Source organism: Cynocephalus volans, chromosome 6 (genome assembly GCF_027409185.1).
Source record: "Cynocephalus volans isolate mCynVol1 chromosome 6, mCynVol1.pri, whole genome shotgun sequence".
Classification (NCBI taxonomy): Eukaryota; Metazoa; Chordata; class Mammalia; order Dermoptera; family Cynocephalidae; genus Cynocephalus; species Cynocephalus volans.
In genome coordinates this window covers 75,340,718-75,362,588 of record NC_084465.1, presented here as the reverse complement: position 1 = coordinate 75,362,588, position 21,871 = coordinate 75,340,718, and the positions used below count along the sequence as shown (strand labels likewise).

The 21,871-nt window shown below is 38.9% G+C and overlaps 1 protein-coding gene across 1 annotated transcript in view; it reads left to right on the top strand.

The window, feature by feature from the left end:
- The window catches only part of THSD7A (thrombospondin type 1 domain containing 7A), a 411,752-nt gene that overhangs the window by 157,905 nt on the left and 231,976 nt on the right, over positions 1 to 21,871 (top strand). Inside the window, exon 2 of the mRNA XM_063100778.1 lies at positions 19,289 to 20,120. Within this exon, the coding sequence (XP_062956848.1) occupies positions 19,289 to 20,120 (832 nt within the window). The remainder of the gene's footprint in view (positions 1 to 19,288; positions 20,121 to 21,871) is intronic.

The following is a 21,871-nucleotide window of genomic DNA, read 5'->3' as shown; positions in this document are numbered from 1 at the left end:
TCTATTGAATGAGTAAATAAATCTGATAAAAATGCAGACAACTTCAGCTTTTAGCAATTTCAGTCCTAAGTTTTATTAGTTCATTGAAAAATAAATGCCTTATGTTTGGCATTTTTAGAAGAAAAACAAAGCAAAACAAATATTGCACCACTAGTTAAGCATGTGATGCCACTTACGTGCAATTCCCAGTCCTCTCCACTTCACCTCCACTTCCTGTTTTGAACAGGTTTTACCAAATTCCTGCAGATGCAAACTGACTGCAACTTAGCACGGGCTCAGCAGCCTACTTTTCCAGGTCTTCTCTGACATCTTAGTGCACAAGGCCTGCATGAACCCACTCAGGACTCACTCATCCATAGTTTGAAATTGTGAAGAAGTTAATGTTAATAATCATGGGTTCATTCTTGATCAATGAATGATAGGGGCAAGTGGATAAATGTTTTGTTTTCACATCTGCTGGGCTGAAGTGTAGTAGCCTCCTATTGAGAATTACTAAGACTCCCACTTTTTGGTAGATTGCAATGAATTGCAGATGGGAAGAAGCATTTGGTGTTGTGCTCTAGCATAACACCTTGGAAGAATTCCAGAAATTAATGCTGCATAAAGATTCAAAAGATGCCAAAGAGGTGGTCCACATCATATTCCTGTTCAATTGACTTGTATTGTCCCTGATAAAAGCAGATCAAAACTGTATGGAACTTGAGAGATGACAGCAAGCTACTGTAAACTTACCTGCATCAGGCCCAACTGCAGCTGTTAGGAAAGATGTAGTATCTAAACTAGAACAAATCAACACAGACTTTGGCACTTGGTATGCAGATGCTAATCTAGCAAATATATTTTTCTTGATTCCCATTGGTAAGAAGGATCAAAAACTGTTTGCTTTTACTTAAGAATGTACAGCAGTACACATTTATTTCTTCATCTCAGGGCCAAATTAATACTTCTGCCATTTGTTAAAACATAGTTGGCAGGGTCCTTGATTGTCTGGACATTCCTCAGAACATCACTCTGGTCCATTATATTCATGACATCATACTAGATGGATTTGGTGAATACAAAGTGGCAAGTATTAGAGATACCCTAATAATAAGAGCAGGTTGCACCCTCAATGAAAGAAAGCGAGCCGAAATGCCAGGTACCATTCAAGCTTTATTAAAGGAAGAAAAATCTGCTGGGCTGTGCTCAAAATGATGGGCAGTCTGGGGCTGCCCTGCAAATGGGAGACAGCTGCAACAACAGGATTGTGAGAGTTTATATTAGCTGCTGGGTGCGACATGTACTGGGGGGAGGGGCCATTAGGTTGACATAACTGGGTGGAGAACTGCACCCATGAGGAAGCCGGAAGGTTATTTCTGTTTAAGTCAGGAGCCTTCTCAGAAAGGGGAGGGGACAGGGGCTTGGTGCTGGAGTGGAAGACGAGGCTAGCGGCTGTTTTGTGCTGGTGCTTATTGTGTGCACGATGGTGCCGGTTGTGTCCAAAATCCATCATTCCTGCCTTTTAAGTATAGGAAAAAGGGAAAAAGGGCAGAGGTCTCATTCTTGTGAAGCTATTTCCTGCTGGAGATGGGCGAAGATATAAAAAAATAAAAGACTTAATGTTGGCAGGTAAAACAATTAGACGGTGGGTATTGGTTTCATGTGGGGAGGCTGTATTCTCCCGGGGAAGGGTCGCTGAGGGGCTGATATCCTCCTCACAGGAACAATTCGGCAACCTTTTGGTTGGTGAATGTCTGCATGCATTCCTGTAAGAAATCAGAGAAACACCAAAAGAGACAGGGACCAAAAAGTAGGATGAGGAACAGTTAGGGGTCCTAGTAGGGGCATAAGCGAGGGTATCCAAGGGTTCAGTGACTGGGGCCACCCCCCAGGTGTGTTTGTGTTTTGTAACCCTTGCGTCAGCGATCAATGCTTGCCTGTAAATGGTTTAAGTTGTTTTGGATCACGTGGACTCATCTATGTTATAACAGCATTCCCCCCGCCAAGAAGAGGCAGGTGCCTGCCTTCTTGGCTGTAAAGAAGTAAAGGACCTGACGGTTCTGTAAAGCAAGTGTCGAGAGTGAGGTGACCTGTCGGTGGAGGGAGGAGATGCTATCTATACTTAGTTCTTCTGAGAGTTTTTGATAGAATTGAGAGGCAATAGCAAGGTCCACTATGCCAGTCCCAGTTGCAGGAAGGATCCCTGCCCCAATTAAAAGGTACAATTAGTGCCCTATGGGAGCGGGGGGCACTTCCTGAGAGGGGGGCCAAAGTTAGTCCCAGTCCCCTCTGTGTGGACGGTGATGTCAGGGGTGAGCCAAACAAATATGCAATATGCAAGAAATCGAGTTAGGGGGCAGGTAACAGGATAATATAGTTTTACAAAGGAAATATATTCTGGTTTTAGGGCATGGATGAGGAGGAGGAAGTGAGTGGCAGCGTTTGGTGTTAGTGAGGCGGAGTGTGGGCAGGCCCCGCATAACACTGACAGTCCCCACTGAGGTGAGATTAGAGAAAAGTGAAGAGACATTTGTGGAAATGTGGGCTGCATCTACAGGGAGCGGGGTGGCCACAAAAAGTTTCTCGCTAAGTGGGAGACAGATGAGTCACTCGGGGACCAGGCTGATTCAGTGAGGACTGCATCGTCCCTGCGGACCTGGAACCTCCATGTTCCAGATAAGGGGGAGCATTGAGATAGGAGGAAAAACATAGGAAGGATGCAAAGCGTTGGGGAGCCAAAAGAATTTAAAGGGCACATTGCCACAATGAAAATAAGAAGCATCGTACTGATAGGAGGTAAAGGAGTGCCAGGAGAAACCTTCCTACAATGTTACAATCTTTTGGGGAAGCACTGCCCAATTCTGTAGCAAGTACTAGAACAGGTAGTATGATAGTAGCTCTTGTGCGAGGTAAGTGAGGCTGAACTGTAAGAGCGAGAGGATAATCGCCAGGGGAAAGATCACCTTTTTTCTGGGACTGGGGAAGAGCGGAGGTCCTGGAGATTTTTAGTTTTGTGGGTCCTAAAATGGACGAAATGTGAGGAGATGTTGGGTTGGGGATTGAGCAGAGGGACCCCTCTGGCTTGGTGTTAACAGATTCTTTGGGTAAAGTTTCAGGTGCTAGTTTTACCAAGGATAAGTGATACCAAGGGGCTTTCCTAGTACCTTTACTGCCGTGGGGGTGGTGAGAAGTACTGTATAAGGCCCTTCCCAGCATGGTGAGAGGGGCTTTGGGATTCAGGTTTTACCATACACTTGCTGTCCCAGGCTCAGTTTAAAGTTTGAGGGGGTGGTGGGGAAGGGATGAGTTAATAGGAAATTAGCCTGTTCCCGAAGAAGATTCCTAATGAGCGAAAGAGTAGGGAGATACTGGCATAAGGAAATGAGCTGGAAGGGAGAGGTGTGAGAGTGAAGGGTCTGCCATACATAAGCTCAAAGGGGCTGAGGCCTGTGGGCTTGTGGGGGGCAGCCCACGGATGGGTGAGTGACTGATGGGTGGGCCAAAACGAGGGGTGATTTCTGAGGTGAGAGCATGTGTTACTGCTGTAGCATCCTCTGAAGTGCAGGGAAAAGTGCAGGGAGAAGTGCCACTTGCATCCAAAGTCCATCACTCAAAACTGCATGGTAATCTGAGCTAGATAACTACTGGTCCACATTACTATAGGTGACAGTACTGCTAAACTTTCTGCCATAATATAACAAGAATCCCCATTCCTTAAGTTTCCAATAACATTCTCCTCACTTCTTTTAAGTGAGGGTCTGAGGGCCATCAGGCTGCTTCTAATAGTCTCTTCAAAACACCTTTGGCATTTACTAACACACTCGTCATTGTCCTTCCAGGTTCTGCCCATGGCTCAGTTCCAATATGCCGTTTCCATAGTTTACATGTCTAGTTATGGCAGCATACCTCTTCCAGGAACCATAATCTGTATAGTTTTCTATTGCTGCATAACAAATTACCTCAAAGTTTAACAGCTTTAACCAATAAATATTTATTATCTCACAGTTGTTTTTATCAGAAATTCAAGAATAGCTTGGCTGGGTGGTTCTGACTCATATCAGGAGATTATGGTCAAGGCATTAGCCAGGCCTGCACTCACATGAAAGCTTGACTGGTGCAGGCAGATCTGCTTCCAGGGAAATCATGGGACGGCAGAGAGTTCTCAGTTCCTCTTCAATATGCTGCTTGAGTATATTCATGACATCATAGCTGGCTTCCCCCAGAATGAATGAAACAAAAGAGAGCAAGTCAGAAGCCTCATATCTTTCATGACCTAGACGGTAAGTTATACGCCAATATTTCTGCAGTATTCTAGTGGCTACACAGGTTGTCTCTATACTGATCAGAGGGAACTACAGAAGGGCATGAATACCAGGGAAATGGGACCAATTTGGAGGCTGGCTACATACCACAGCCTCTTTGCATTCTGAAAGCATCATATATGATGCTTTGCCACAGTCTATTTATTGATGGACTTGGAAGAATGCCACTTTTGAATGGATCCCACTGTAGAGACCTTTCCAGCAGATTTAAGCTAGGGCAAGCTGCTCAGTCACTCTGACCATAATGGCTCAGAAGATCTGCTGTTATGAGATACATTTCTGATAGATGAAATGGCTGGGTGGAATCTCTGGCTACTTCCAATAGGAGAGTTGCAGCATAGATATCTAGGGTTTAAGAGCAAGGTCATGCTTTCTGCAATAGAGAATTATTTGCCTTTAGGGGAAAAAAAGCATAGCACGCACACACACGCAGATGAAATCCTGACTTGCTACTGGATCCTAGTAGATATTATATATTGGACACTAACTTGCTCTTTGACTAGTGTTGTCTATCCTGATCCCAAATAGATCCAGAAGATCAAGTAAATTAAATAAACACACTGCCCACAATCCCATCACATACCTCTTTTACATGGAGGCATCTCCTTCAACTCATGACTCATAAGGGATTTCTTAAGACAAACTGAAAAAGGAAGAAAAATATTCAGTCTTAGTAAAGTCAGCACGATATATAGGTGCTACTTGTAAATGGACTGCTGCAACACAATAGTGCCATTTGTTGTGGCCCTAAAGGATAAGGATGAAGGGAAGTCCTCCCAAGGGACAGAGCTGTGAGCTTACATTTAGTTTTTCACTTTGTATTGAGGGATAAGTAGCCTAAGATGCAGAAATCTTGAACTTCTGAACAATGATGAATGGCTTGGCTAGTTGACTAGAGACACAGAAATTAGAGAAAGTACATGTCTGATGAGAGTGGACCCAAAGGTGGATCTTTGCAGACTGTTCTAATGCTCACCAGAGAGCATCTGCATCAGAGGCAGAGTTGAACATCTAAGTGACAGGACAATTTGACCTGTGGATGTTCCAACCTCTTGCTACAGACTGGCCATTGTATCAGGGATGGATGTCATTTATGGGCACAACAGTATAGGCTTCTCCTTACCAAGGCTGATCTATCTACTACCACTGCTAAGGACCAGCTTGCAAGCAGCAGCCAGCCAATCAATTATACCATACACTTTCTACCATGAATGGGATGGCAATTCATGCTTATCAGAATTCACACCTACTCAGGATAGGATTTGCATTCTATGACTACAGTGCCTCCACCAGCACTATGATTAGAGGACTTGCAGAGAGGCCCATTCTCTTGGCCTTGTATTCTATATATGAATAATATTGTTTTTATTTAAAAAGATATATCTTATAGTAAAGAGATGTGATGATCAGCATTAACAATGGTACTCACTGGTCATCCCGCATATCTCATTACCCACAAGCAGCTATCCTCATTAGAATAGTCATCTAGCCTATTAAAGGTATAAGTTCAGAAATAATAAGTTGCATGACTAGAGAAATGTTTTCCAGGATGTGCTGAGCCACATAAATAAGGTGCTGTACCAGAAGAGCTAAAATACATGGGTCAAAAATCATGAGGGAAATAGGATTGGCCCTCTCTCCGTCATTCCCTGTGAATTGCTTCAGGAATTTGTGCTGTCCATACCCATAGTCTTAAACTTTGCTGAATTGGATGACCTAGTGCCAGAGGGAAAACCCATAGTTGCAGATATTGAGCTGCTTGCCATCTCGAAAGGGAGTCTGTGGTTCACTGGACTTAAGAGGTAGAATGAGGGGATCTTAGTGGTGCAAGGGGTGGACTACATCAAGAATCTCTTATGTGTTACTTCAAGCAAGTTTGAGCAGTGAGGAATGGGAGTCAAAGAAAACATGCTTAATGCTTTTACTCTCTGGACTGATGATTTTGTGATACATTTTACAAAGCCCCTCAGAACATTCCACAGAGTCAACATATAGCAGTCTACTATACAGGGAGTCAACCTATAGCAGTCTCTACCTATGGTAGTAGACAATTTGATTTATATTTTTGTATTGGCCTTTCCTTAAGCCCCCTTCACTGTTTCACTCCCTTTGTGCTTTAGCCCCACTCCATGGAATCATTTCTAAAAATAAACTACTTGCATACAAGCCTTTCTGTCAAGTTCTACTTTGGGGATAATCCAGGACAAGACTTACTATTCTTACCAGGGTTCCCTGGGACGGAGTGAAGTTTATAATAGAACTCCTTTGTCTCTGAAGACCCTATGGGCTTGACTTCCTAAACACAGCTCAAACTGTTGACTATGTAAATTCTCCAGAGGTGGCTCACTCTGAGACAACTGTAACTGAAGATCTGTATAGTTGGATATGGTTAGAAATTCTCATACAGTTCACATTTTCAAGAGAATTGATGTATAGTTCTTAGTGCTATGCTTTGACATCAATGCTATGACAACCTATGTCAAACAATGGCAAGCATATACATTTACTAAATTTGATATTGCTACCGAAAATTCCTTCTCTAGTAAAGACTATATTAATGATTTGGCATATCTTCAAATATGTTGAGTTTATATATTTGTCATGATCAACAGTTTCTATCCTTATTTAACAAATATTCTGCTGCCAATCACATGTATACTGAAATCCCATAGAACTCTCAAATTTGTTTTCTGTTTTGGTTGTTGTAATTATTTGGGATTGAGGGAGGAGTAGGGTTATGTTGTTTTGTAGAATGGCAGTACAACTGTTCAAATAGATCTTTTTTAACTTTAATATTCATTAAGTCTATTAGTATCACATTTTGTTTTGTAGTCAAGGCTCTAACAACCTCAGATTTTTCTGGGTGAGTCTATTAGTTTGAAAAAAAAAAAAAAAACCCACTGACTTAGCAATTCGTTACCCTGAAGAATACTCGTCCTTAAGAAATTGGTTTTGACATCCTCTTATTTGAATGAAACTTTAATCAAAAGTTCGGGACTATTTATTATGGCATCATGAATTCTTTATCTGGATCGCTCAAATATAGCTTATATAACTCTCTTTATTGCATGCTTAAGTGCATCCAGTGAAGCAATAGAAATATTTCAGGGGAGTGATGGCTTTATATTTTTCTTAGATTTACAAAGATTGAATCTACTACACAGAATAATGTATTTAGTTTTGTTTGTTCTTCATATCTAGCGCTTACTTGATGTGATGATCAAATGAGATGATGTTGTTGAAAATACACTGTACACTATTACAGATAATAAAGAAAATGTAGCAATAAAATAAAATATAGTAATGTAATCTGGGGGTGCAGTCTTTAGGGCACCTCTCATTTCCATGTTTTAAGGCTAATTAGAGGTATGTTTAAGCTGTATATATTCTTGGTAGAATTACTTAACTACATAGAAAATAAAATGTTCAAAAGTTTGCCTTTTAACATATATTCAAAATAAACTGATAGACAACATATTTTTAAATGAATCTATAAAGAAGATGAAACTGTTAATGTATATTTTTTAATCTCTGTATTTGAAATATATTTTCAGCCTAAAAGCAACAGAAGAAATATAATATTGTGTTAGTGAATGGGCATGCTGCCAGTATGGATCTGGCCTTCACATCTTAGGCATGGGAGGTGACAATCAGCTTTGTATCTCATGAATATTCATAACCAATAATAAAAAAAGATTGTGTTAGTGAAAAAGTTGCATATCAAAAGCATAGAAAATATCATAAGCAAAAATAACATGAAATGCCAAGAAGAAAATACATTTTAGTGGTCATAGAAAAAGTTAATATCATCATGTAAATATATTGAGATAAAATGAAAAGCTTGTTATACTGCTAGAAAATATAAATAGGCAAATAAATCACTGAAGAAAAAAAAAATTATGTGCAAAGTCATATGTAATGATTCAATTAAAACAGTGGATTTGTGTATATTTATCAAGTTAACCAACTTATATTTATAATAATAAATTTATAATTATTATTTATAATTATAATAACCAATGCTAACCAGCATGTAGTGATGGAATGTAGATTTCCACTAGTTTCTTTGAAAACTCAATTGGGCAACATGTATTTTAAAAAACCCTTAAAAATTTGTCAAACCCTTTAACCCAGTTATTCACTTTAATGAAGCTTAGCCTAAAGAAATCATCCCTGATACATGAAGAATTATTTTTTAAAAACATTGTCACATAAAAATGTGAATCTTTTTGTGTGAGAGAAAGTCATTTCACAACTTTATCACAAATATTATCATAATATTGATGCTTAGCTTATGGTTCAGGTAGTGTTATGAGACTATGGGGATTAATGTCACAGTTCATAATACATTATATTTTACAAATGGGGAAAACAGAACCTAAAAAGTTTAAGTGATTTTCTTAAGAAAGACTGAATTTAATAGGTCCTGAAAATAGACTATTGTATTTAGCAATTGTAAAATCAGCTGTCCTAGTCACTGATTCCTCATTCATTTTCTTACCAGATTTAACGAGTTTATTCTAATTTTGTACATTTAATTTGATACTCATAAAATTTCTTACTAAAGTTTAATTACTTATTGAAGATGAAAGCTCAGCTTGACTTCCACAGTGATCTCTCCTTATCCACCAAACTGACTTGTCATTTGAGAGTTCTATTTTAAATTAAAATTAAATTAAGTTAAAATCCAAGTCAAAGAAGTTATAAGCTCTCCTTTTGTTTTTCTTTAAAAAGAAATTTTAACATATTTTATTTAGTTCAATAATATTCAAAATTTACTTTTTGTGTGTGTGTTTACCAATCTATACAAATAGATTTGTACTATTACTACTAGGTCTGCTAGGCAGAACACATATTTATAATTGAATCAAATAGTATAATTTTAAAGGCATGGTATGCTAGGCATTCAGATTACCAATCTATGGAATTCTTTCCAGACAGACATTTAAACCCATATGTATTTTTCTACTCACAGTAAAAATCCTTTGAAATAATCAAATGAGTATAAAATAAGCTAAAGACATTTGAGTGCTGAAAAAAAGGGAAGGATGTTATCAATTCTCCACAAGCTTTGAGGTCTTTCTGGAGAATACAGTACACAAAAGATTGGAGTTAAAAGAATATAGATTATCTTTTTTAGTCAAAATAGTAAAGGATGGACCCTCTGAGAAAATAAGCATATAGGATTTCCGCAGTAGGAGCCCAGTTTGGGAGAAATAGCTCTCTGTAGATATCAGGGGGGTGGAGTGGGGGAGGAAGGATGTGCTCATATATTCCTGAGGTGGGAGGGCAAAGTGGTACATTTTGGTGGGCGATTTTACAATACTACATTTATCAAACGCTTGAAAATTGGCAAAGCCTTTGACCAAATTATCTGACCAATGTACAACAATGGATGTTCATTGTAACATTCTTTATAATACTTGGAACAGTTAGAAAAGACCTAAAAGTCCACAAATAGAACATCAATTAGATAAATTATGTTAAATTAACAGAACAAAGTACTATGCAATCTTAGTATAGATCTAAATGTGAAAATATGAAGAGCAAAGGAGAGTAGCGGTCTAGCAGGTTCAGTCTTCGTGTGGGTGTGTGTATGTCTATCTGTTGAAATGGAATTATTTTGTAGCATATTGTGAAGTAAAAAAGCAGGTTATAAGACAATAGCATAATCCCAAATTTAAGTATATTTTTAATTGCCTAGTAGGATGACAACAGTTTATAGGATTTATAAGGAATTTTTCTTTCCTATTACTTAGTTATAATTTCTAATTTTTTTACACTGATTTGCTTCGGTTAAAAACAAATAGAAATTACTTTTAGTTGTTAATTATGAATTTTCAAATAGGATATTGTGTAGCAGTCAAGAAACAGAATTTAATGTATTACTAAGCTGTTTGTATACTCCTTGATCTTGGTAATGTAGGACGTGCTGTTCCATAACCAGCTCCAGGGAGGGGGAAACACACTATCTCATTTGAAGGATGCAAACATATTTAGTCAAACAAGAAATTGGCTCATTTTAGAGTTTTATGGCAAACAAGGACAGAAAGTAGTTTGCATAATTTTCTCATGCTTCTTTTATAGTGTTTATCTTTTATAAGGCTCTTTGGAATAGTTGCTGGCCACCTGTCAATAATGTGGCCTTTTATAGACTCAGTCTTTTATTGTTCTCATGCCCTTGACATCGAAAAAACAGGCTTCTAAGAAGCCAGTTTTAAATATGGTAGAGAAATACTAATTTTAAATTTAAAATGCCATATTTAGAGACTGAAATAAAGAGAATTTTGAATGACATGAAGAGAATAGGCATGTTATAAAATCCTCTTTAGCAGGAATAAAAATAAATTCATTATTTTATCAATATTTTTGGAAAGTTAGTGAAGAATTACATGTGAAGTACTATCTATGGAAAACTAAGCCAAGTAGCATTCGTTTAAAGTTTTTGTTACAATTTTGCATAATTTTACACTGATTCGAAGTGAAAATATTTATATTGTGAGTCTATCAATTACATCAACATTTTGGGTATATAAACAGTTGCTTTATTCAAACTTCTTTTTAGTAGAATAAGACATCCAGTGTTTCTTTCTGGATTTACATAAAATCTGTCAAGCTAAGTGTTCTACACATATTTACTGACCCAAATCCTAGAAGTGTTTTGCATGGTACTGAATAAGCACAATCCTACAAATCTGTATACAGGAATACATTTCCATTCATAAAGGGATATTATCCAAGGCCTAAGGAGAGAGCTGCCTATCCTTTGTTTTGCTCAATTGGGTTCCAAGTTCCCTTTAAATAATTATGAAAATGAACAGTAAATGAAGCAAGTTTCAAATCAATAGAAATTCTTAGTGTGTTTGTTAAAAAGTACACATCCCCCCCCCCCCACACCTTTCCACCATCACTTTCTACTCTTAGTAATATAAGATGTGGGGCTGAATTTTAACATACATGCAGAGACATCAGATGTTAAATATCACATTCCCATATTGTACTTGGTAGAGGACATCACATTTTCCTTGATAGAGTTTGCATATTGTGCTTTCAAATTGCACTTTAAAACATTTGCACTCCATGAAACATGGCAGCTAATTGGGTTAATAATTCTTAGTTGTCAAGAGCAATTTTAGATGTGGTCTCTTGCTATTCCATGTGTGATTGTTTCAAGACTGCTTGGGGGGCAGAAGTAGACAGCCCTTCATATGGTGTACTGTGGTGAAGATCTGATCTTTCAAGAGGTCGGTTAATTGGACACACATGCAATACCCAAGGTGCAATGAAAAGATAAGACAGCAGTTAAAGCCTGCAAGGTGGATTAGGGTTCCCTCCCCTTAGGTTCAATCGTGATTATATTTCCACCTCTGCTTTTGCTGGAGTCTTCATGCATTTTATTCTTTTCCTTTAGCCTCAGTCAGTATTTTTATAGTTCTCACAGAATTTTCATGGGATATGCTATCTTCTGGTTCTCAATGTAAATATACTTGGAATAAAATAAACCTAAGAGTGTTTGTTTTCTGTGAGTAGCTGGTTAATAAGAATCTGTAATAATATTATTGGAATGGGAATCAAAATGTATTTATATTTATAATGTATGCTTTTCCTAGTTATTTAAGAAAACCCTAGAAATTCTTAGCCATTATCAATGTATATAAAATAGTATGGAAGCTTCCTTTAACTCAATCTCTTTCTTCCTGCTGCCAGTGACATCAACCATGCAGTGCTGGAATCTTAAGATGTACAAACTAACTTCTATCCTTTCTGAATGAAATAGCGTACATTCACACTAAAGTAAGCCATGAAAATTAAAATGTGATCAAACCATGAAGTGCAACTCATTATTCCAGTAAATTAGTGTAAGTGCAAAGCTTTTATAAATGTAATTCTTAATTAATTAACCAAACATATGAAAAGGATATATACACACACGTGTGTGATACCTCTTGTATACAGTGAGGAACATCAAAGTAAGAATTATTTTACTTTTCTAATGAATTCTAAATTTGAAAAACCCCCTATTTCTATATGTCAAATAGCAATTTTTAATCTTTATCAGAAAATTACTGTTATAAACAGTCTCTATAGCAGAGTCAACATTGTGAAAAATCAATAGAGAAATAGGTGTTCAAAGAGTTGTCCCTGGCCGGAAATTTAGTTTCCTCAAACTAAAGAGTAGAAATATGAGAGTACTTCAAATAGTTCGTGGAAAAATAGAATTAAAAGATAATATGAATTTTTCCACAAATTTTCTGAAGTACCCTCATTTACTCCTTGGGGCCTTTAGGAAGTACATTTTTATGTTTACAAAGTGAGAAAAGAACATTTGATTCATGATTTCATAAATAAGATGCCTGTATTGTTAAACTTTGACATGAGCTGTTTTCTTTTTATTTCTTAAGGCATTTATACATTTTGAGTAGAAATAAAATCTTATCTTATTTTTATATGTAGTTGAAAATCATTGCTGAAAAATGCTTTTAACTAGCTCAGAAGACAGAGAATATTCTAGTAAGAAATACTATAGTTGACACCCATGATAATTTAAAATCTGCCACCAAAGCAATGTCAATTTCATAAAAATGTTGTATATTTAGTTACCCAAAATATATGAAATAATATTAAGACAGGTAACATGAAAAATTAGATTTTTTCAAGATTACAGTGTGGATTCTAGTTGTAATTGAATATATATCCATATTTTGAATTTATAAAATATGTTACTGATATCTGCTTATGTTTTCAATAACTAGATAAAATTACAAATCTAGATAATTGATGATATTTAGAGTAGCTTAAAGAAAAACACATTTTGTCTTTATTCTCAATTAACTGCGCAACTGGCATCATTCAAATCATAAATTATTTGGAATATTTTCATGATTTGGTTTCTGATTTTACTTATTCATTCAGTAAATATTATTGAAGTTGTTCTATGTTCATTACAGCTGTTGCAGAAGACAGCCAAGGGCCTGTCCTCAAGAGACCATAGAGTTAGTCCAATGTGATAAACAGATATTTGGCAAACAATTATTTAATAAACTACTTGAATGTGTGATAAACATTATTAGAGAAACATTCATGGTGCTCTGGAAATGTGTAAGAATGTAACTCTCCCTATTTTATGTCAGTAAGCCATGAATAATTTTTAAAGTAACTGTCACCCACTTTTATTAAACTAAAAGTTAGCCCAGATTTTTTGCTACAATTTGATTTGTAAGGGTTTAATACCTTAACCAGTCCTTACCTTGTCTAGCATAATTTTCAGACTTAAGAGTTAGTTATACTGTAGTTCTGTTTCATAGTTGTTGTTTTAGGGGAAATAAAGTTATTTCCAGTATGTTTTCCTTACTTAGTAATAACTCATAAACTTGAAGTTAATTAACATTTTTTATATCCAGATTTCTGTATGTAATAAAATAATTTTCATCAATTAGTTAAAACACACCCATCAATAATAGTGCAACCTAGATAAAAATGTACAATTAAGTATTTTAGGTGTCAAGTTTATAAGTTTGCTATAAAAACTCTTTTGTTTTAACGCTGAGTATAAAAGTCTAACTTCTTGTAACACTGCAGCTAATATTGGCATCCTGCTGACATCACCAATTGTGGAGCTAGGGCTGATGTCGGAATCCTGCTCACAGTGCCAATTGTAGAGCTAGGGCTAGGTCTGGTGCTCACAGACCCTCTAGCCCGTTGTACAGAGTGGGTCACAAACCCTTCACACACCAGGCTGAGTCCCCAGACCCCTCACATGCCAGGCTGGGTCACCAGACCCCTCACATGCCAGGCTGGGTCACCAGATCCCTCACACACTAGGCTGGGTCACCAGACCCCTCACATGCCAGGCTGGGTCACCAGACCCCTTACACACAGGTCTACGAGCTAGGTAGCCAGCAAACAGGTCTTTAGATGCCGTAGGTTGGAAAGCATGGCCACTCGTGTGGCAGCGGCTTCCTGAGGCAGTAGTCAGCCAGCCTGCTTCATGAACTCTGAAGAACACAAGAATAGCAACAAAACTAAAAAGATACATTGGCACACATGTGCACTAATTCCACACACACACACAATTCGTTTACTGAACCACCCTCAACTGGCCCAAAGTGAGAGGGCCTGATTAAATTGTTCCATTTTCCCAACAATCCACCCCTTCAGGGTCTCTTGCCTTACAATCTACGCATTCAGAATCTTCTGTGACGTTCCCTTAGCGAGGATAAATGATCCTTACATTTACACATTACACATTCCATCCCAGTCCCAAAAGTCTTTAGCTTGTTTCAGCACCAACTCAAAAGTCCAAAGTCCAAAGTCTCCTCAGAGACCAACAGCAAAAGTCTTTCCAGCCGTCAACCTGTAAAGAGTCAAAAACGAGTTTATCTACTTCCACGATACAGTGGGACAGACACTGGGTACACATTCCCTTAGGAAGGGAGGAATAGAAAGGAAAAACCATTCCCAAACAAATCTGAAACCCAAACAGGGCAAACATTAAGCACACTGGGGCACCTGGATCCCCAAAGCATTGGCAGTCTTATTCCTACAGCTCCACCAGGTGCAGCCCATTGAGCTGCCCTGGTCCCTGCAGCTTTTCCAGACTGGCGTTGCATGCTGCCAGCAGCCCCATGGTTCTGGGCTCCTGGTGGCAGTACCACCATCCTGGCTCCACCAGAGATTTCCTCAGTGGGGGTTCTCTGCGGGGGCTCTAACCCCACTTTTCTGCTCCACATTGCTCCATAAATGACCTCCGCAGAGGCTCCACCCCTACAGCAGGTCTCTGCCTGAGTGCCCAGGCTTTTTCATACATCTTCCAAAATCTAGGTGGAGGCTGCCACACCTCCACTGCTCTCACATACTGCTGGACTGCAAACTTAACACAACGTGAACACCACCGAGGCTTTCGGCTTTTTTTCTTTGGAGGCGCTGAGGCAGGATTGCTCCAGCCAGAGCGGCTGGGATGTAGGGAGCAGTTTGCCAAGGGCAATGACACCTCAGGTCTGCCCTCCAGGACAACTCAGTCCTTCTAGGATGGGAGGGGCACTCTCCCAAACTTCTCAAATGCCCTTAGGGCTTGTGATGGGTGGGGTACCCTTCCAGACTTCCCAAATGCCTTTAGGGCATCTTCCCATTGTCCTGGTTTTTAACATGTGGCTGCTTCACCACCAAGATAATGTCTTTAGCAAACAGTTTATCTGCTTCACCCTTGCATTTTTCTCTGGCTCTCTGCTTTTCTACCCCATGGCCAGGTTGCAAATTTTCCAAATCTTTATGCTCTGCTCCCCTTTTAAATTCTGGCTTTTGAATTACTTCAATCAGCTCGGCTTACACTGGCTACTCACTCAGTCTCAGGCAGTTCTTTGCAGCACTCACCCACAGTTCAAACAGCTGCATTTTCCCAATCCATCAAGGAGTGGCTGCCCTGCCCCTGTGCATATCTGTGGCTCTCCCGTAACCACTGCCACTGAGACAAGCACGTAGTAATGGAAACTAACTTTTCCACCTTTTCACCAGGTGAAAACATACTTGAAATTCTACAGGCGCACCTGTCCTCGGGTCATCTGCCCATCTGCGTGTGGCCCTCTCTTTTTGGGTTTATAGGGCACCTGTCCAGCCATCGGGTTTAAGTGGCACCCTCCGAGCCTTTTGCCTTCAGACAAATGCAACATGTGTTTACTACATAGTCTCTAAAGCACGTTACACGATCCATCCCTAAGTTTGATAGTTGCAGCAGCCAGAGGCTCTCCCTGTTTCTGCTGCTTTACCGTCTTAATTTCTCATGCACAGCAGGTCATGCCTAGAGATGCACAGTCTCCCTCAACTTACCACTGGGTTGGTTGGTCTTCCCTGGTGTGAGAGGCAGGAATAGCCAGTAGCTGCATGTTATCCTCCAGGACATTTATCCATGCTTCCAACAACTCTGCTTTCTACCACAAATTCGATCAGTTTGCAGCATAGTGATCAGCAGCCAGGCTCAGGTCAGCAGAAAAGTGACCACCAGGCACTGCATGCTCAAGGACAGCACATTTCCTCCCCTTCCCAAGGGGTTTTGCATTGTAGTACCTGGTCTATGCTTTCTTGCAGTATAGCATGCAGCAACCAAATCCCAGTCAACAGGAAAGCAGCCATAAGGCAGAGCATATTCAAAAGTAGCAACATTTCCTTCTTCTTCCAAGGGCTTTCAGCTCCTGTACCTGCTCAGAATCCTGCCGACTATGCCAATTGTAACACTAGGGCTAATGTCGGCATCCTGATGACATCACCAATCATGGAGCTAGGAATGATGTCGGAATCCTGCTCACAGTGTCAATTGTAGAGCTAGGGCTGGGTCTGGTACTCACAAACCCCTCTAGCCCATTGTCCTGGCTGGGTAACAAACCCTTCAAATGCCAGGCTGGGTCCCAAGACCCCTCACACACTAGGCTGTGTCCCCAGACCCCTCACACGCCAGGCTGGGTCACCAGACCCCTTACACACAGGCCTATGAGCTAGGTAACTGGCCAAAAGGTCCTTGGAAGCCATAGGTTGGAAAGCATGGCCGCTCGCATGGTGGTGGCTTCCTGAGGCAGTAGCCAGCCAGCCTGCTTCACAAACTCTGAAGAACATAAGAACAGCCACAAAACTAAAACGATACATTGGCACACATGTGCACTAACTACACACACACACGCACACACTCACAATTTGTTTACTGAACCACCCCCAACCAGCCTGAGGCAAGAGGGCCTGATTAAATTGTTCCATTTTCCTAACACTTCTTAATAGCTCCAAACTCATTAATCAGTCTAATTTCAAAATTAATGTCAAAGAGTGAAAAACAATAATATATAGAAGTTCTCCTGAATTACATCTGGGATTTAGGCTCTGAGTTACTGCAAGACACTCATATTTAGAAATTCAGATTTAATGGCGTATAGTTTACTCCTAACTTGAAGGACTAATATATCTTCATATGCTGTGTTCAGGTGGAAAACAAGGATTTCTGTTTTATCCAAGAACAGTGGGGAAGGGAATAAATACCAAAGATGTGTGGAATTCTAAAATTTTATATATTCCTAGGTTCTTTTATGGAGGACAGCCCTAGGTTCTCTGCATATCAAACTGAATATTTAGAAAATCTCTAAGAGAGCATCACCAGTTTTGTGAATATATATTTCTCTTTTGATGAATTAAAAATAAGATTAAAATATCATCAGGTATTGTATGTTGATAGATGCAACAAATCCACTGGCTTTCTAAGCTCATAAAGTTTTGACACAAAAGTCTGGAAAAACTGTTTTCCTAAGTGCATTGTAAGTCCCTTATAACTCTTTACAATGAACTTCATAAAGTAATGATATAAGTACACCAAATAGCCAACACTTATTTTCATGAAATGATTAGTTAGCACAATATTTATAGTAAGTCTTTTTTCTATATATAACTCCTTTATTCCATTTGTAAGGAAAATATCAAATATTACACATCTTCCTCATTAAACAAAAATAAATATTTAGATTAAATATGATAATCATATTCTTAGTATTTCATTCTTTCTAGATTAATTCTTGTTTTGTACAGAAGAAAGTATCTAAGCCTCACGCTTTAAAATCTAGGACAAATCATTCGTAAGACTAAAAGTTAGAAGATCTAGAATCTAAAATCCAGAATGGTTCTGTTATTCATTAAAAATTTGAAATTGGCAAATCACTTTCCCTTCTTGTCTCTTGTTTTTCACATCCATAGTGTTAACCCATTGGCCCAGTTTAGGGGTTTAACTTTTCAGCAGCAGAAGCCACTTGCGGATAAAATGAATAATCTCCACATGTACAAAAATAAATAATAAAAATAGAGCTCTTCTTATAGAAGCAGCAATGAGGGAGAAGGGACCCTAGAGCCCAACCTATATGCTGACCCTCACATTCCCAAACAACTTGTTGAAATGGCTCTAGGATACATCGAATAATTCCTCAAATTCATGGAAAACATTTTGAAAATCATGTAATTATGTGATTTTTAAGTTTCTTTTCAATTCCAAAACAATATAATTCACAATTTTGTGAACTGGGATTTGTCTATTAAAGCACTGAAAATATCTACCTTAGAGAAAGAAATAATATATGCAAACATAAGGTTTGAATCTATTCTAAGAATGATTCTAAGGAAAAACACACACACATTTCTTACTAAAGCCACCCACTTAAGCATCCCATAAAACAGCTCTGTAGTATCAACTAGTTCATATTGAGGAAGTGAATAAATTGATAAAATCCCAAATTACCCCTCAACGTTCAGAAAATAGCAAAAGTATTTTAGCTAAATTTAAATTCCCTTACTTATCTCTATTCTTCAGTGGGGAAATGAGAAAAAACATTTTTTTTTTTTTTTTTTTTTTTTGGTAAAAATGGCAAGATGTGCTTTAATGAAAATTTTCACTTCCCAGCTTTGGTAATCAGAAAGTGAACACTTTAAATTTTGTCAGCACACACAGTATACAACAATAAGACCCTTGCAGTCATGGTCTGTGAGAACAAAAATTATGGTAAAAGTGAGCACATTTTAGAAAAGATTTATATTGCCCAGAAAAAGAAAAGCCTGCAGGAAAAGTTCTTCACAAATGGCTATTTTCTTTGCCTTTTACTGAAATGGATTTGATGGTTGTGAGACAGGAATAATGGGTTTTCACTGCAACTAATATCTGATGTCTTTTATAAGAAAGGATTTCAAACTACCTAAAATAAAAGATACGAACAAAAGCAAACTTTTAGTAATCCCAAGAGGAGCCAAAGTGAAATTGTCCCAGCAGTTACCTTATATAGACTGTGACACAGTGAGCCTTTTGCAAAAATACTTAGTGCAGATCATTAACTTTCCTACAGTCGTGTACAGAGACCTACTTTATAACACTTCAGGGAAGTTAATGTACTAGGTCTTGAAAGGTCTTTCTGGAACGTGAAGTAACTTGTAGTTTTCTTTCAGCAGCACTGTTAACTCTTGCGTTGTTTCGGTAGGTCCCTGGGGCCGATGCATGGGAGATGAATGTGGTCCAGGAGGCATCCAAACCAGGGCTGTGTGGTGTGCTCATGTGGAAGGATGGACGACACTGCACACAAACTGTAAGCAGGCCGAGAGACCCAATAACCAGCAAAATTGCTTCAAAGTTTGTGACTGGCACAAAGAGTTGTATGACTGGAGGCTGGGACCCTGGAATCAGTGTCAGCCCGTGATTTCAAAACGCCTAGAGAAACCTCTAGAGTGCACTAAGGGGGAAGAAGGCATTCAGGTGAGAGAGATAACGTGCATCCAGAAAGACAAAGACATCCCCGCGGAGGATATCATCTGTGAGTACTTTGAGCCCAAGCCTCTCCTGGAACAAGCTTGCCTCATTCCTTGCCAGCAAGACTGCATCGTGTCTGAGTTTTCCGCCTGGTCCGAATGCTCCAAGACCTGCGGCAGCGGGCTCCAGCACCGCACGCGTCACGTGGTGGCGCCGCCGCAGTTCGGGGGCTCGGGCTGCCCAAACCTGACGGAGTTTCAGGTGTGCCAGTCCAGTCCGTGCGAAGCTGAAGAGAGCATGTACAGCTTGCAAGTGGGGCCCTGGAGCACGTGCTCAATGCCGCACTCGCGACAAGCGAGACAAGCCAGGAGACGTGGGAAGAATAGAGAGCGGGAAAAAGACCGAGGCAAAGGAGTGAAGGATCCGGAGGCCCGTGAACTTATCAAGAAGAAGAGAAACAGAAACAGACAGAGCAGACAAGAGAACAGATACTGGGACATCCAGATTGGATATCAGACCCGGGAGGTTATGTGCACTAACAAGACGGGGAAAGCTGCTGATTTCAGGTAACGTGTTATTACAGTTAACTACATGTGTCTGTCTGTCCAGGCCATGAGTCCTTGAGATGCTCTAAACTAGCTCCTGGAATAAAATATGTACGTGCACAACCTAGTAGGAGCTACCCTCGACTTTAAGGCTTTGACCTTATGTGGTTTCTTGGTGGTGGTTCTATTTTGCTCAGTCCCTATGCTACTTGAGTTCATTTAATTTTCCTTCCCAAGTCTAGAGCATCAGGGATTCTCCATAAGAAGATACAGCTTCCTTAGGTAAGTAGTGCTATTTCCCCCACCTATAATGGGAAAAAAAAAAAAAAAAATCGAGGCTGGAGAATTGAGATTTTGAATTCAGATACTTATTTTAGAAAGTTAATAGAATAAGGCACACTTGTAATCTCTCCAAGTTTATTGCATTTTCAGAATTACCTTATAAACAAAATCTGCTCTAAATGGCAACCTAGGGAGCTATACCTAAGAATAATTTTCTTGCACATTTTATAAAATGGAATAATTCTCTCCATAGAAGAAAAGGGGAACCAGCAGAAAATAAGGTAAGCAGAGGGTATTTAATCATGAGTAGTCTAGTTGAGAAAACATGTAATTAACTGGCTGCATTTTCCAGACAGAAATTATTTGGCGAATTATCTCTGGGTAAACAATGGCTATAGTATGAAAGACTATCTCATTTATGATTTATGTGTTGTGAAAATAATATTCATTGAGGGTTATATAAAGGATACGATGTTCTGTGGATATTCTAAATTTTGCTCTTGGATAAACCAGACCATCTGGGAGTGGCTTATCTGGATCATTTGCATAATTGCTTCCACTGAAATATTTATGCAATTATGATTTGGACTGAAGTGAGAAAAATTATAGTAACATCACTCAGAATTTTATATCATATTTATTATAGAAATGATATTGACAGTGTCATCTCCATCACACAGTCTGTACTCTTGATTAAAAACATACAAGTATAAGATAAATTTCACTGAAGCCTCAATCCATGTGTTTCTGGTGAGCAGCTGAATTGTTTTTCTTATGGAAATCTTGTAACAGATCACATTTTGCTGTTTACTTTGGCCATTGGGAACCGAAATAGGACAGTGTGACATGCATGTTGTTTACTAACTTATCCCACTCGCTTTATCTTTTCGCTCACCCATTTTTGTCCAGTGATTTTGCTATGAATGGACTTAATGGAATCTAAGATTCCTCTAAGACAATAACTTTCTCTCATAATAGCATTGTTCTGGTTGCTATTTTTAGAATATTTTCTACTCCCTGCCCTCTTTGTACTCATACAATTGTATTTTATTTCCATTGTACAGTAATTTGCTCTTTCTCCATTCTGGTCCCATCATTCCAGCTCCCTTGGCCTTGCTAATGGCTGCTGTTCTGCCTTCATTCCTTCATTCTCCAGGTTCCCTGCAACTCCTTAAATGTGTGTATGTGTGCACACCTCTGAGTCTGTGTCATGTGCATTTTCAATTCAATCCCTGTTTTGTTCTTTTCTGACTATCCTTATTCCAGTGATTTCCTGATCTCTCTTCCTAAGGTATTCCAGTTATTTTTGTTACTTGGCTCCCAATAAGCAATTGAATGAGCCTTCAAGGCAACTTGAATGTTGTCTCCTGCTGTCACTGAGTTAGCATGCTGTAGACATTTAATTTAATGTTGACTACTCAATTAAAAGTGTTATTAGGATAATAGCTATCATTGCACAGAGCTTAATATTCCCATCCAGTTGTTTGAAT